The sequence below is a fragment of the Camelus bactrianus genome, chromosome 4 (assembly GCF_048773025.1).
Source record: "Camelus bactrianus isolate YW-2024 breed Bactrian camel chromosome 4, ASM4877302v1, whole genome shotgun sequence".
NCBI lineage: Eukaryota > Metazoa > Chordata > Mammalia > Artiodactyla > Camelidae > Camelus > Camelus bactrianus.
In genome coordinates, this window is record NC_133542.1 from 44022167 (window position 1) to 44034331 (window position 12165).

Consider the following 12165-nt stretch of genomic DNA (forward strand, 5'->3'; position numbering starts at 1 on the left):
AAACCTTCGGTTACTCGTTATTCCTAGTCTTTTGAGTTCCTGGTAACGCAGAAGTGTTAATTAGGTTCTAGTGCAGTGGGAGTCCATGACCAAATATATTTATAAAATATAAAGTGCATTTTAAAACTTCCTTCACAGAAGTCTGAACTTTGTTTATAGAACCCACACCAATGATCCCAAAGCGTCGATTAAAACCAATCAAGAAGAAGTAAAACCGCTTATTGGTACTAAAGCCTTTACTGTAATAAACCAAATATATTTACAATTTATACAAATGTTTAACCTTCAACAAAAATACAAAAAAACATTTCACAAGATGCAAAACCAGGGAACAAATTCATTGGAGACACCACTGCGCTACCACAGGTGGACAGGAGGGGAACCGCAAGGAACAGAAAGGTCGTCCTGGCAGATGACACAGAAGGAAAAGGATGGACTCTGCCTGGGCAGCAGGCTCGGTTCCTTGAGCCCGCAACCCTCGCCCCTCTGTCCACCCGCCTCGGTGCTCCACCTGGTCTAGGTAGATAGGTGACTTTTTCTGTTGATGTGTTTGTCGCCTCTTCTTTGTAGATGCAAAGTAGTTTTGTGTCAAAGTTTGGAAACAGGTTTTTGTGTTTTTTAAAGTTACAACTTTTCTATTTCTACAAATTCAAAACATTTTGGCCCAATTCAACTATAAACGTTAAACCACGTAATGTTTTCAGTAGATGACTTCATAGACGGTGGCTTTCTTGTCCCCTGAGCCAGTGACTATGTATTTATCATCCACAGAGATGTCACAGCTGAGCACAGACGAGGACTCTTTGGACTGGAAGAGAAAACAATGGATGTGTGTTTAATGTGGAACAGAGATGCCCTGGTGCCCTGGTCTCTCCAAGGCACCCCTGCTTCTGGCATCACCAGGAACGCTATGGTCCAACTGTCATTCTAGATAAGGAACACTGACTTACCTGGAATATACTAGCTCCATAGGGGGTCCGCCAAGCATTGAGGAGGTTATCTTTTCCAGTACTCACAAACCATTTACCTAGAATCAGCAAAGGAACATGTGGTTCACCAGGAGTAGAATTCCTGCTGTACTATGAGCTACTTGGACTTAGGGCATTTTTACTCATAACTGTCATATCCAAGGGGTTGGGCCGTGACATGAGCAGAGAACAGGTTTGGAATCTGGGGTCCACTGTCAACCACGTGTGATCTTGGGTTTAATCAAAGCAGTGGCAGGGACCATGTCAGCCCCATCAGCCACCAGAAACTTGACAGGTAGCTTCACACCCAGCACATGGTCGATCCTCAGTGAATCAATGAAATTGTTTTCCTTTAGTTTCCTTATGATAAAATGGGGACTAGGAAGGATTAAATGACGAATCGAAGTAAAATGGTAGACAGGATATATGCACATAGAATGTGGTCAATATGTGATTACCCACTCATCCACCCATCAGTCTCGTGAACAAATATTTGACTCCCCATGAACGTCTTCCCTCATTATCCTCACGGCAAAGGGTCTGGGTGCAGGTAAATATTCTCTTCTCTGACCATGGGCTCTTCATCCTGGTCAGTCCGTAGCAACTTCCTTTGCTCCTGCCCTTTTCTTCTATAAATCCACCCCCCCCCCAGCCTCTTCAGCGTGGTAGCCCCCCCACCCACACCCATGACTCTCTCCACTAAAAACAAACGTGTCAAATCTTGTACTGGGCAATTTCATCGCCTGCTGACTTTTCTCAAATTAGGGAAACAGACCGAAACAGACATCACTATGCACTCAGGGACATTTTAAGACAATAGAATTATTGCATCCAGCTGCTTCAAGAACATTTTTTCCAGATATGATCTCTACTATAATTTTTTTTAAAGTATTTTCCATTTGGGCCATCAGCGTCCTCCTGTTTCCTTGCAGCGGAACTCACCACAATACGCGAATTTCAGGGACAGCACGCAGCTCTCGTGGAGATGCAGCTGGTACTTGTCGGGCTTGTTCACGTGGAGAACTTCCACGTTGCTGCTCTCCATGCCCACGGCCAGCCACTCCCCAGTCGGGCAGTAACCAAGGGAGAATATCTACCAGAAGCAGAAGAGGCTCACTGAGCATCTGCCCAATGAACTTAGGAAGTGAACAGACAACAAGAAAAGAGGGGGAAACAAGCAACAACAGGAATCAAGTCCAGACCGTGGTCAAGTCTACGGGAAGGGTGACCCGACCCAGATAAGTCAAGTATTAAAGACCATTCCGGAACAACTGGGAAAAAGTAAAAACTGTAACACTTGTATCATGGACGATGAAATTAAGAAGTTATTCCTAATAATAATGGTATTCGTGTGTGTTGTCTGAAAGGGGTTCCTTGTGTTTTAGATACTAACTGAAATACTTACAGATGAAATGATATGACGTCTGGGATTTACTTTAAAACAATCCAGTGTCTGGGGCAGGGATGCAGATGAGACAAGACTAGTCGTGTGTTGGAAATGTGGAAGCTGGTGATGGGCAGATGGGGTTTACTGTATAATTCTCTGTACTTTCATACATGCTTGAACATTCTCTGTAGTCTTATATATATTTGAAATTTTCCATATGGAGTTAAAAAAAAAAAAAGGCAGACCAAAAATAGGATCCTACCCATAGTGGGAACAGGGCTGGAACAGGGAAGACTATATAAGAGACTCAACAAAATTTTGACAGGGACATGAAAGTTAGTTGCATGCATAGTTGTTTTCCATTCCTGTCCTATTTTTCTGAGTGGAATTATTTTTATTGCAAAAAAAAAAGTAAGTAAATAAATCATGATAAAAAGAAAAATTCCATCAGAAAGCACTTAAAATGACATGCACTGTTTTTCCCCCAAACAGGCATAGATTCGGATACCCAACATCTAAATAATCTCCACAATCCACAAAGTTGCCATTTTTATATCGTTTCAAGACTCCATAAATCTAGTCAGCCATGAGTCCAATTTCTAAGGATGAGTAATAAAACGGGCATCCACTGAGATACAGCTGCATTTTTCCAAGCTCCCGGACGTAAGCGAAATGAATTAAGTTTCAGAGCTCTTGTGATTTTTCTCCTCTCCTTGCGATACCCTGCATATTTTTTCCAGGTCTCTTTATATGTGAATCACGCAATCATCTCTCACCCCCTCGTAGATGGTGAGAATATGGACAGCAGATCAGACCCTGAATGTTCTTCACGGCATGAATTCCTGAAACGAACTCATACACAAATGAAACCACCAGTGCGTCTTAATCTACAGCATTTTAAAAACCACTCTAAGTGTTTCAGGGTGATGTTTTTGGTCTCTCTGTGTGTCTGTGTGCATCTCAAATTAAAGCCTGCTCTGTTTGTCTGGTTACCACTCTCCTGGGGGGTAGGGAGGGGAAGGCGGCCACACACAGAGCACCGCCTGGATTCCGGGGAGGGACCAGCTGGTCACCTGCGAGGTGAAGTCGTGCTGCTGCAGCTGCCGCCCTTCGCGCAGGTCCCAGGACCGGACAGTGTTGTCCAAGCCGCCCGTCCAGAGCTTGGTGCCATCGTTAGAAATGTCAATACAGCTGGCCCCGTCTGTGTGGCCCTGGAATTGCCTGATAAAACAAACCAGATTGAATAATGATTTCCTGCCAGAGCTCAAGGTAAACACTGTTGTGTTGTTAGTTTTGGAATTGCCGCGTGTGTGTCGTCTCCTCGGTGTCTGCTGATGTGCAAGATCAAACCAACCTTCCCCCGAGGAGGAGGGGAAACAGCACCTGCAGATTTGCTTTTTCTTTTTTCACGATCCAAGCACTAAAGAAACAGAATGCCGTTTTAGGTCGCCACACAGGAGAAGCTAAACACGCGCCTATACCTCTTCTTACAAATCCGTCTAGGTGAAACTCCTCCCAGGTCTGCAAAAGTGTTGAAGTGTTAAAAGAGAGAGAGAGTTAGAAAAGGACAAATACAAAATCCCAAGCACATTCCTTAAAGAAAGAGGGAGGCCTGGCCTTTAACCGCCTGGGCCTGAATCACATTACAAGCTCGGGGCCCAGAAGCACTCCCATTTCCATGAGTGAATAACACAGCGATGCCCTTGTGCCAACAAAGCATGAGCTCATGTATTTACTCAACCTCGCTTTCTCTACTAGAAAGAGCCCCGAGTTAGGAAATCTGGACTCCCAGAAGCACAGGGGCATGCCAGCCTCCTGACTCAGAGGCCGGATTAGAGACAGAGCTGGATGCTGAGACCGACCCCCGGGCAGGCCCTGCCTCGAAGCCGAGCCCTTCAAGGTGAACTTTGGGCTGCAGTCAAAACTCATCGCTCAGAACCAACCAAGGCAGGGCCTGCCGAGGGGAAGCCGGCGGGCAGCGTGGAGGTCGCGGGCCTGGGTCTGCACGCTGAGGAAGCTGGCAGCGGAGTGACCAGAGGCCCCATCAGGATGGCGAGCCAGGCAGAAGCCACATGAGAACAGCTTGGGAATTTCAACACCCAGAGAAAAGTTTCCAGTGCCTCTCCTTCTTCTCATTTCCTGATTCCCACAGAGCTCCAAACTGTAAAGCTGAGCTCGGAATGTAAAGGGCGTGGAAGAGAAAAGCGTACCACGGTTGCCCTGAATTCTGAGACAAAATGACTTTGTACATCTTTCATCTGGAAACTACTCAGAATTTCTACCCTGGTCCTCTCCCCTGTGCACCCCAAGTCTCCCCAACACTGCTGCCGTGCACGTGGCCCTGAAACGTCCCAACCTGCTTCTAAGGCTTCCCCATCCAGGCCTAGAGCAGTCCTGCCCCACCTTCCCAAAGTGCTGCTTGTCTATCTTCAGACAGCTCTTGAAACCCAGGGACCTCCTCTTCATTTCATCTTCTGACTTCTTTCTACCTGTTGGACGCATGAAATACTGTGACTCCTTGATTACCAGTGCCTTTCTCTGCTGACGTACGCGCTTGGTGGGTGCTTCTCCGTCCCTCTGACCTAGCTCAGCACGACCAGGAGCCAGGCCAGTCCACACTGGGAGAGAGACGTGTGAAGCATGATCCCGTCATATCCCCGGGGGCGGCACAGAGCAGGGCTTCAGAGCACACGCGGGACAGCAGGGTGCCTGGGCCCCATCACAGCTCCACCACGAGAACACTGGGATAACAGCGGTGCAGAGCAACAGGGGTTAAAGAGATGAATATTTGAAAAGCATTTAGAATTAATATTTTGAAAGTGCTCCTCCCCACCCCCTAGAAAAAGTAAAAAGGAAAGAAAAAACAGCCAATGCTTGCTTGGTGAAACATTTGAAGGATGTTGGCTCCCGCTCCATTTGTCCAGTTTGCTCACTGAGCTGCTTGGTGAGTGACGAGAAAAATGCTACGCTGTCACTCACCCACAGGGACGGAGCCTGGCTCTGGGACACTGCCTGGATTTCTACAGACGAGGCTGAAGAAGGAGTGAGCTGCTTAATGAGTTCCACAGTCGGTCCCTTCCCTCCAGCTCTGGGATGAAAAGCATCAGAGGAGACCCGCTAAGTAACCCTGAGTCTGAAACTGCACTGTGAACAGTGATTCTGAGTGAAGATGAACTGTGACATGAAAGGGTGAAACCCGATTTGCCTTGGATGTTTAATCAGTGCCCACTTTTCTAAAGACTCTTCTCTATTATCTCTGATGGGAGCACCGACTTGGCCAGAGGGAGTGAGCTGGTCAGAGACAAGGAGGAAAACTAAGGTGGCAGATTCCAGGCAGCTGGGCTCATTCCTGGTGAGATGACCCCTGGATGGGGCTTATTTAGTTACTGAGAAACGCAGAAACTTTAAAACCATTTTGTGGGTGCAATTCATGAAATCTCCTCTCCTGACGTCATCCTTTGTTTTATTTTCTGTTATCCTTTATCAGCTGGCTCATGTCTGCATAAACGAGGTTCTAGGCAAAGCCACAAACACCTAGTATTGAGGACCTTTTGTACCTCCTTCTAATCCATGGTATGCTGCCCCTTGGCAGAAGCCAGGAATGTTTTTTAAACATTTTTGGCATCTGTACATGGTAAATATAAAGTCTGGGTGGTATCCAAGCAGGGCAGGAAGATGTAAGCCCCCTGAGGGCCTGGACCCAGTCCTGTCTTTTGTATTCCCGACACCAAGCTCCAAGCCTGGCGTTCAGCAGTTTCTGAATGAGCCTGGGGGCCGCCCAGGAAGCAGGAGTAACAGGGGGCCTTCCGACCCAGGTTCTCAAGTGGGGAGCCCCCGCTTAGGAAACCACCTCTGCTCACCTCACCAGCGTCTGGTTGTGCAGGTCCCACACGGCGATGTTGCCGTCGCTGCAGCACGAGAAGCAGACCTTGGAGTCGGGGCTGATGGCCAGGGCATAGCAGGCAGGGGCCGAGGACGTGAGCTCTGCCTTGATGCGCGGGGTGGGAGCCGCCAGGTCCCAGATGGACAGAGTGCTGGCTTCCCCTCCCACTATGAGAGTGCAGCCATCGGGGAGCAATTTGCAGGAACGGATGTAGTTATCCCTGTTCTGTGAATTAAAAAACATAATTCAGTTGTTATAATGCATGACCAAGTGGTAACAATGCTGTGCTCTAACTGGCGTCTTGGTTGTTGACTTAGAAAGTAGCATATCGTGGACACGACCAAAGCAGGAGTCCTGTAGTGAAGATCAGAATCTCATGGCCACTGGCTCCTTTGAAGCAGTAAACAAAGCAAACTCACAGGACTGCACAGGCATGTGTGAAGGCTTAGGTATAACTGCCCCTGATGTCCAACTCCTTGCTGAGTAGACAGAACTGAAATGAGCAGTTGACGCACGGTAGGTGTATACACGCTTCTCTACAAAGAAACCACTTTTCCAAGCTAGTTTATAAACCTCTGACCTCACTACCCTCCGTATTTACTATCAGGAAACTGCAGACCCACTGCCTATGTTTTGGTTTGCATTACTCGTAACTCCCTGCCTAAGGCTTGTACTGTGTCTTCATTAGCCAGATGGATCCTTGTCTAAGAATCTCATACAGCTGCTTTCTCAAGTTGTAACATGGCTGCTGTGATATTTCAGCCTCTCAAATGGAAAGCCAAAGAAATGAATGAAAGAAGGCATCTCTCCATCAAAATCAACATGTTAAAAAGGGAGGTAGGACCTAAAATGACACTACCTGCAAAAGAGATGACCCAAACATACAGCCCAAGTTTTTAGTATGCTTTAACCACTACCTCTCGTTCAAAGATTAGAGAAACGTTAAGCAATGTGATCTCAGAAAAGGTGATGAGTGTTACAAAATTCTACTATTAAAGAGTGGTGGGCTGCGTTTACGTATGTTTCCCTGTGTTTAAGTTTCACTAATGGAGATATTTTTAAGTTATTTGATAAAAAAAAAAGTAAACCAAGAACTATCCCAAAGAGCCCTTCCGTCTCAAAAAAAGTCACTCTTCTTTTTGGAAACACCCTCTCGGGAATCCTTGCCATTTGCCAGGCAGGCGGTGGGTCAAGCCAACATCTGCCTGAGCAAAGTGCAGGCAGACACCCTACAGGGGCAGAGCTGCCGCGGTCCCCTTAAGGCCAATGGTATGTGCTCTGTCAATCCTGTGGTCACAGTGCAGAGATGGAGAGAACATGTCCTGAAGTGTTCTGTGATCCTGAAAAATGCAGCATGGTATTCTTACACTGCAGGGGAAGGCGAAGTAGGTGCCTGGGGAAGGCATCCCCAACCTCTCCCGTTCTGTTGAAGGCTACCCTGATTTCTTGCAGTGTGATCTATTAACTCTTTCCTGAAGTTAAGGTCATAAAACTCAGCCAGGGCTCCCTGAAAACACAGACCCTGTTCACAGTGGTTTTATCAAATGTTGACTCTTCAATATTTATCCAAAGGCTGTAGGGAAATTAAATGTTGAGTGGATTGCAGGGCTCAGAGTCCAGGCTGAGCTGCGCTCTATCCATTAAACGGGAACCCCCTTCTGAATACACAAACAAGGACAGCTTCTGTAAACTACTGTTAAAATATTTTTTAAAAGAAATCCATCAGCTCTGGGGTTTAACCACTGAAAAAGCAACAAATGAAACCTTCACACTGAGGGAAGAGGGTGGGGAGAGCTAAATAGCTAACACAGGAAACAGAATGGGCTTCCATTTCCTCATAATGGGAATAAAACCCAGGCCCCGACAGCGATTTCCTTATTGAGTCTCCAGGGGGAAATTACCCTCATGCCCTGGTTCCTTCTCACTCACCAGACAGTCGAGCTGAGAGACAGGGCTCTTGTTGCCGGGGTGGCTGATGTCCCAGACCTTGACGCAGCCCTTCCCTCCCGTGTACACGTGTCTCGTGGGGTTGCTGATGGTCACGGCGCACACCACCTCCCCGTGGTTCAGGGTGTTGATCTGGCGAGCGTGTCGGGGGATGCCGGGGCCGATGAGGGCGTCGGGGGGGAAAGGGACAGGCTGCATCTGACCATCTGCAGTGACGTGGAAGGAGTATGCACTTTTGGAGAGGGGACGATTAGAGAGAAGAGAGGACAGGAGAGGAGACAGAAAAAGCATTTACTGCAAAGCAATTAGTCATTACTTCGGCATGCTTCAATGAGAAAGACAAAGGAAAGATTCTTGCTACGATTTCCTTTTGAGATCAATATAAATTATTTACTGATGGAACAAACAAACTAAACAATAGCCAAAGTCCAGAGTTTAAAAAAAGACATATACTGGACTTTATTTTAAATTTTAAAAAGATTTTAAAATTGTGCTTATTCATTCCATAAAGCATTCCTTCAAATCCCATTATAAAACACTAAAAGTGCTTCTAAATTAATACAAAATACTTCCTTCCATGTACCTTGTATAATTGTATGATTTCTTACTATAATTTAAATGATTATTTTCAATGTTTAAAATGAAGCCCTTAAGAACTCATAATAATTACACATGATATATTTCAACACCAATAAACAACAATTTTCTAAATATACCATTTTGACGCTTGGACTTAAACTCTCTTTTGCATGATTAAGAGAAAATAATAAAAGAGATTCTCGTATGTTAAATGGCTTTGTAATAGAGACTTCAAGTTTCCTAACAATCTATCTACTCTGGCCAGAAACTCCAGTTTTAGCAAAGGCAGCAAAGCTCCCAGTGGAAAGACTACTCTTCCCAGCTTCACTTTAGCCAGGTGTGCCCATGTTCTGACCAATGAGATGTAAGCAGAAGCTGCTGGCACTTAGTTCATAACTTAAAAGAATGAGGACCCTGAGGGATACGGAAACTATACGTACTTTCCACTCAATTCTGCTGTGAGCCTAAAATTGCTCTAAAAAATAAGTTTATTAATTAAAAAAAAAAGAGAAAAATAATTTAAAAAGAGGGAGAGAGGTATGCCTGCCCTCGTCTCTTCCTCCTTCCTGCTACCTGAACGATGAGCTAGATGACTGGAGCTCCAGCAGCCTTTTGGGGCCACAAGGTGACTCTGAAGATGGAAATCAATTGCTGAGTAGGGTAGAACAGAAAGATAGAATGCAGAGGCCCTGGTGATGCTATGGGGCTATGATGCCTACCCTGGTTTCTGAAAGCCAGTTTCTTTTGTGAGAGAGAGAAATAAACTTTTATGTTACTTACTGTTTTATTCTCTGTTGAATACAAACAAACCTAATCCTAGTACAAACTTCCATTTCCACAACTAAAATCTTAAAAGTATATTTTTTCTCTAACAATCTAGCTATTTAAACTCCACATACTAATATATTACAAATACCATAAAACATGCACAAAGAAAAGGCCCTGAACAGGATGGAAGAAACATAAGTGCTAGTATTTCCCACTCACATCTGAACTGGGCACTTCGAAGACCACTACTTTCACTTCCTTCTTATCCAAACCACCACTTGGTGATGGAGAAGTTCAACATTAAACCTTTTCTACAGGTCTGCAAACATAAAAACAACAAAGTATGCAGAGTTTCCTCCTTTCCACGACCCTCCGGGATGAGTCTGAGCCCCTTCTGGAACTTATCATTGGCGCCTTGCAGTCCCTGTCCAGATTCTAAAGACCATGGACATGAATACAGAACTTAAATTTTTGTTTTAATGCTGTCTCAAATTTAAAAATATAACTTAGTAAGCACAAAACTGAAAACTGAAGCAAGATATCAGGTTTCTACCTGACTGCACATAAAACCCACATACTTTCTTAGCTTGAAAATAAATGCTATTTCCTTCTATAAAAGCAAAGTATCAAATATACAAAAAGACTTTTCAAAGAATTTCCCCTTCCCCAACAAAGGAATCTTAGATATGTTATCTCCTGGCAAACTGGTCCCAGTAACTAATATGAAATGGCTATCTGGCCCAAATCCTTAATGTTACTCTTAATTTGAATGATTGAATACACATAATGGGAACTACACAGCATGTCCTAGGAAATAAATATGCATATAAGACAACTACAGCTTAAAGTCCTTATGCTACCAAACCACTAATCTATTTTTTAATTGAAGAATAGTCGATGTACAGTATCATATAAGTTACAGGTGTACAGTACAGTGATTCACAATTTTTAAAGGTTATACTCCATTTATAGTTAATATAAAATATTGGTTATATTCCCCGTGTTGTACTATATACCCTTGTAGCTTGTTTTACACATAAGTTTGTACCTCTTAACCCACTGCCTCTGTACTGCCCCTCCCCCTTCCGTCTCCTCACTTGAAACCACTAGTTTGTTCTCTGTATCTGTGAATCTGTTTCTTTTTTGTTATTAAATCTCCTATTTTCTATCCCACAATGTCTTTGGTATCTTTGGTAATGTATCAAGCCCACATAATATTTCAATACATGCACATTCCAGTTAGTTGAACCTACACCTTTTATTATAGGGTATCTGATGTGGGAATCAAGTAGCATTATTAGTATTAGTATTATTAGCATTATTGCTAATCAAATAGCATTGCTCTTGAAGATGAGATCACAAGAACTGGGCTTTAATTCTATTCACATTCCAGGTTTTGCGACCCAGATGCCAGGCACCATGACCTGGGTGTGAAAATAACAAATGAACGGTGGTTAATGTGGGGAGAGAACTTGCCCCTTAAAGCAAGGTTAGTTATTCTGTTTGCCAGTAATCAAGGTGGGCACCTCCAGGTAGGCGAAGCTTCCGTCAGGTGCCCTTTTAGCAATTCCAGATTTTTAGGGGAAGGAAATTTTATCTTGCTTCCATTGGAACCCTGCTTATCATAGAGATAAATACTCCAGATTAAAAGAGATGCACAAAGTACAGACGGGGAGCTGTATGCTCGTCTTTGGAAGATACCCACCTCTCTCCCAGGTGTCCTCTTCTTTAAACTGCACAGGAGGTCTGTTATCATCATACTTAGGCAATTTAAAATTGATTCACAGTGCAGCGAACTGCTGCCAGAAGCTGTGAACATTGGTTCATCCCAGGGGAAACCCATATGGATGCTAATACATCAGTCACAGGGGGCCTCGGAGGAAGCTGGCGTGGCCTGCTGTGCTGGAGAGTCTAATCAAATGAACAAACCCGGGCGAGGCAAAGGGCGGGTGGGGCTCACGAAGGGACCAACAGGAAGGGAAAACCAGGGGAGCAAACGAGACAGCCTGGAATTAGTTCACCTTCAGGAACAATAGGAATGTCTTTGAGAAAAGGCCACATTTGTGGCGCATCATGACGATGATTTAGAGATCCCAGAAGGAAACTTGCCCTCTTTACTGACTAACTGGGGAAAAGTAAGATCAGCCAGGAAGAAGACTTGATAAACAGTTTGCATTTATAAACATCTCTCAAGCCTGAATTCAGAAAGAGACCAGCCACAAAAGAAGGCACGTGGAACGACTGCATATACAGGAGTTCAGACACAGGCAGGATTTATCTCTGGTATTAGAAGTTGGGGTGGTGGTTCTACTCGGCGGCTCAGGGGCACGGGAAGGGTTTCTTGGACGTTCTTGGTGAAAAGTCCCTGGGCTACACACATATGATTCGTGCACCTTTCTATACGTATATCCCAATTTTAAAAGCTTAGATTTATGTTTATTCAAGAAAAAGGAGAGAGGAAGGCTCCTGTAGCCAGGTCCAAAGCCAGGTTAAGAGTCCAGACTCTGTGGTTAAAGGAACCTGAGATGCAGGGCCGTGGCTCGTGGCCTCACTGACCACGGTCTTGGTAATGAGGCTAACTACCTGTGGCCCGTAACGTGTCCGATTCCTGATGGACAAGATAGAAATGAGAA

The 12165-nt window shown here is 44.8% G+C and overlaps 1 protein-coding gene across 2 annotated transcripts in view; it reads right to left on the reverse strand.

The window, feature by feature from the left end:
• Window positions 1-218: 218 nt before the first annotated feature.
• Window positions 219-12165, reverse strand: part of LOC105067533 (TLE family member 1, transcriptional corepressor) — an 81282-nt gene continuing 69335 nt past the window's right edge. For both annotated transcript variants that reach the window (XM_074361761.1, XM_074361760.1), the window contains exons 15-20: window positions 8168-8417; window positions 6216-6463; window positions 3429-3576; window positions 1911-2061; window positions 951-1027; window positions 219-808 (exon numbers count right to left, since the gene is read on the reverse strand). In XM_074361761.1, coding sequence (XP_074217862.1) covers window positions 701-808; window positions 951-1027; window positions 1911-2061; window positions 3429-3576; window positions 6216-6463; window positions 8168-8417 — 982 coding nt within the window. In that variant the 3' untranslated portion in view covers window positions 219-700. The remainder of the gene's footprint in view (window positions 809-950; window positions 1028-1910; window positions 2062-3428; window positions 3577-6215; window positions 6464-8167; window positions 8418-12165) is intronic.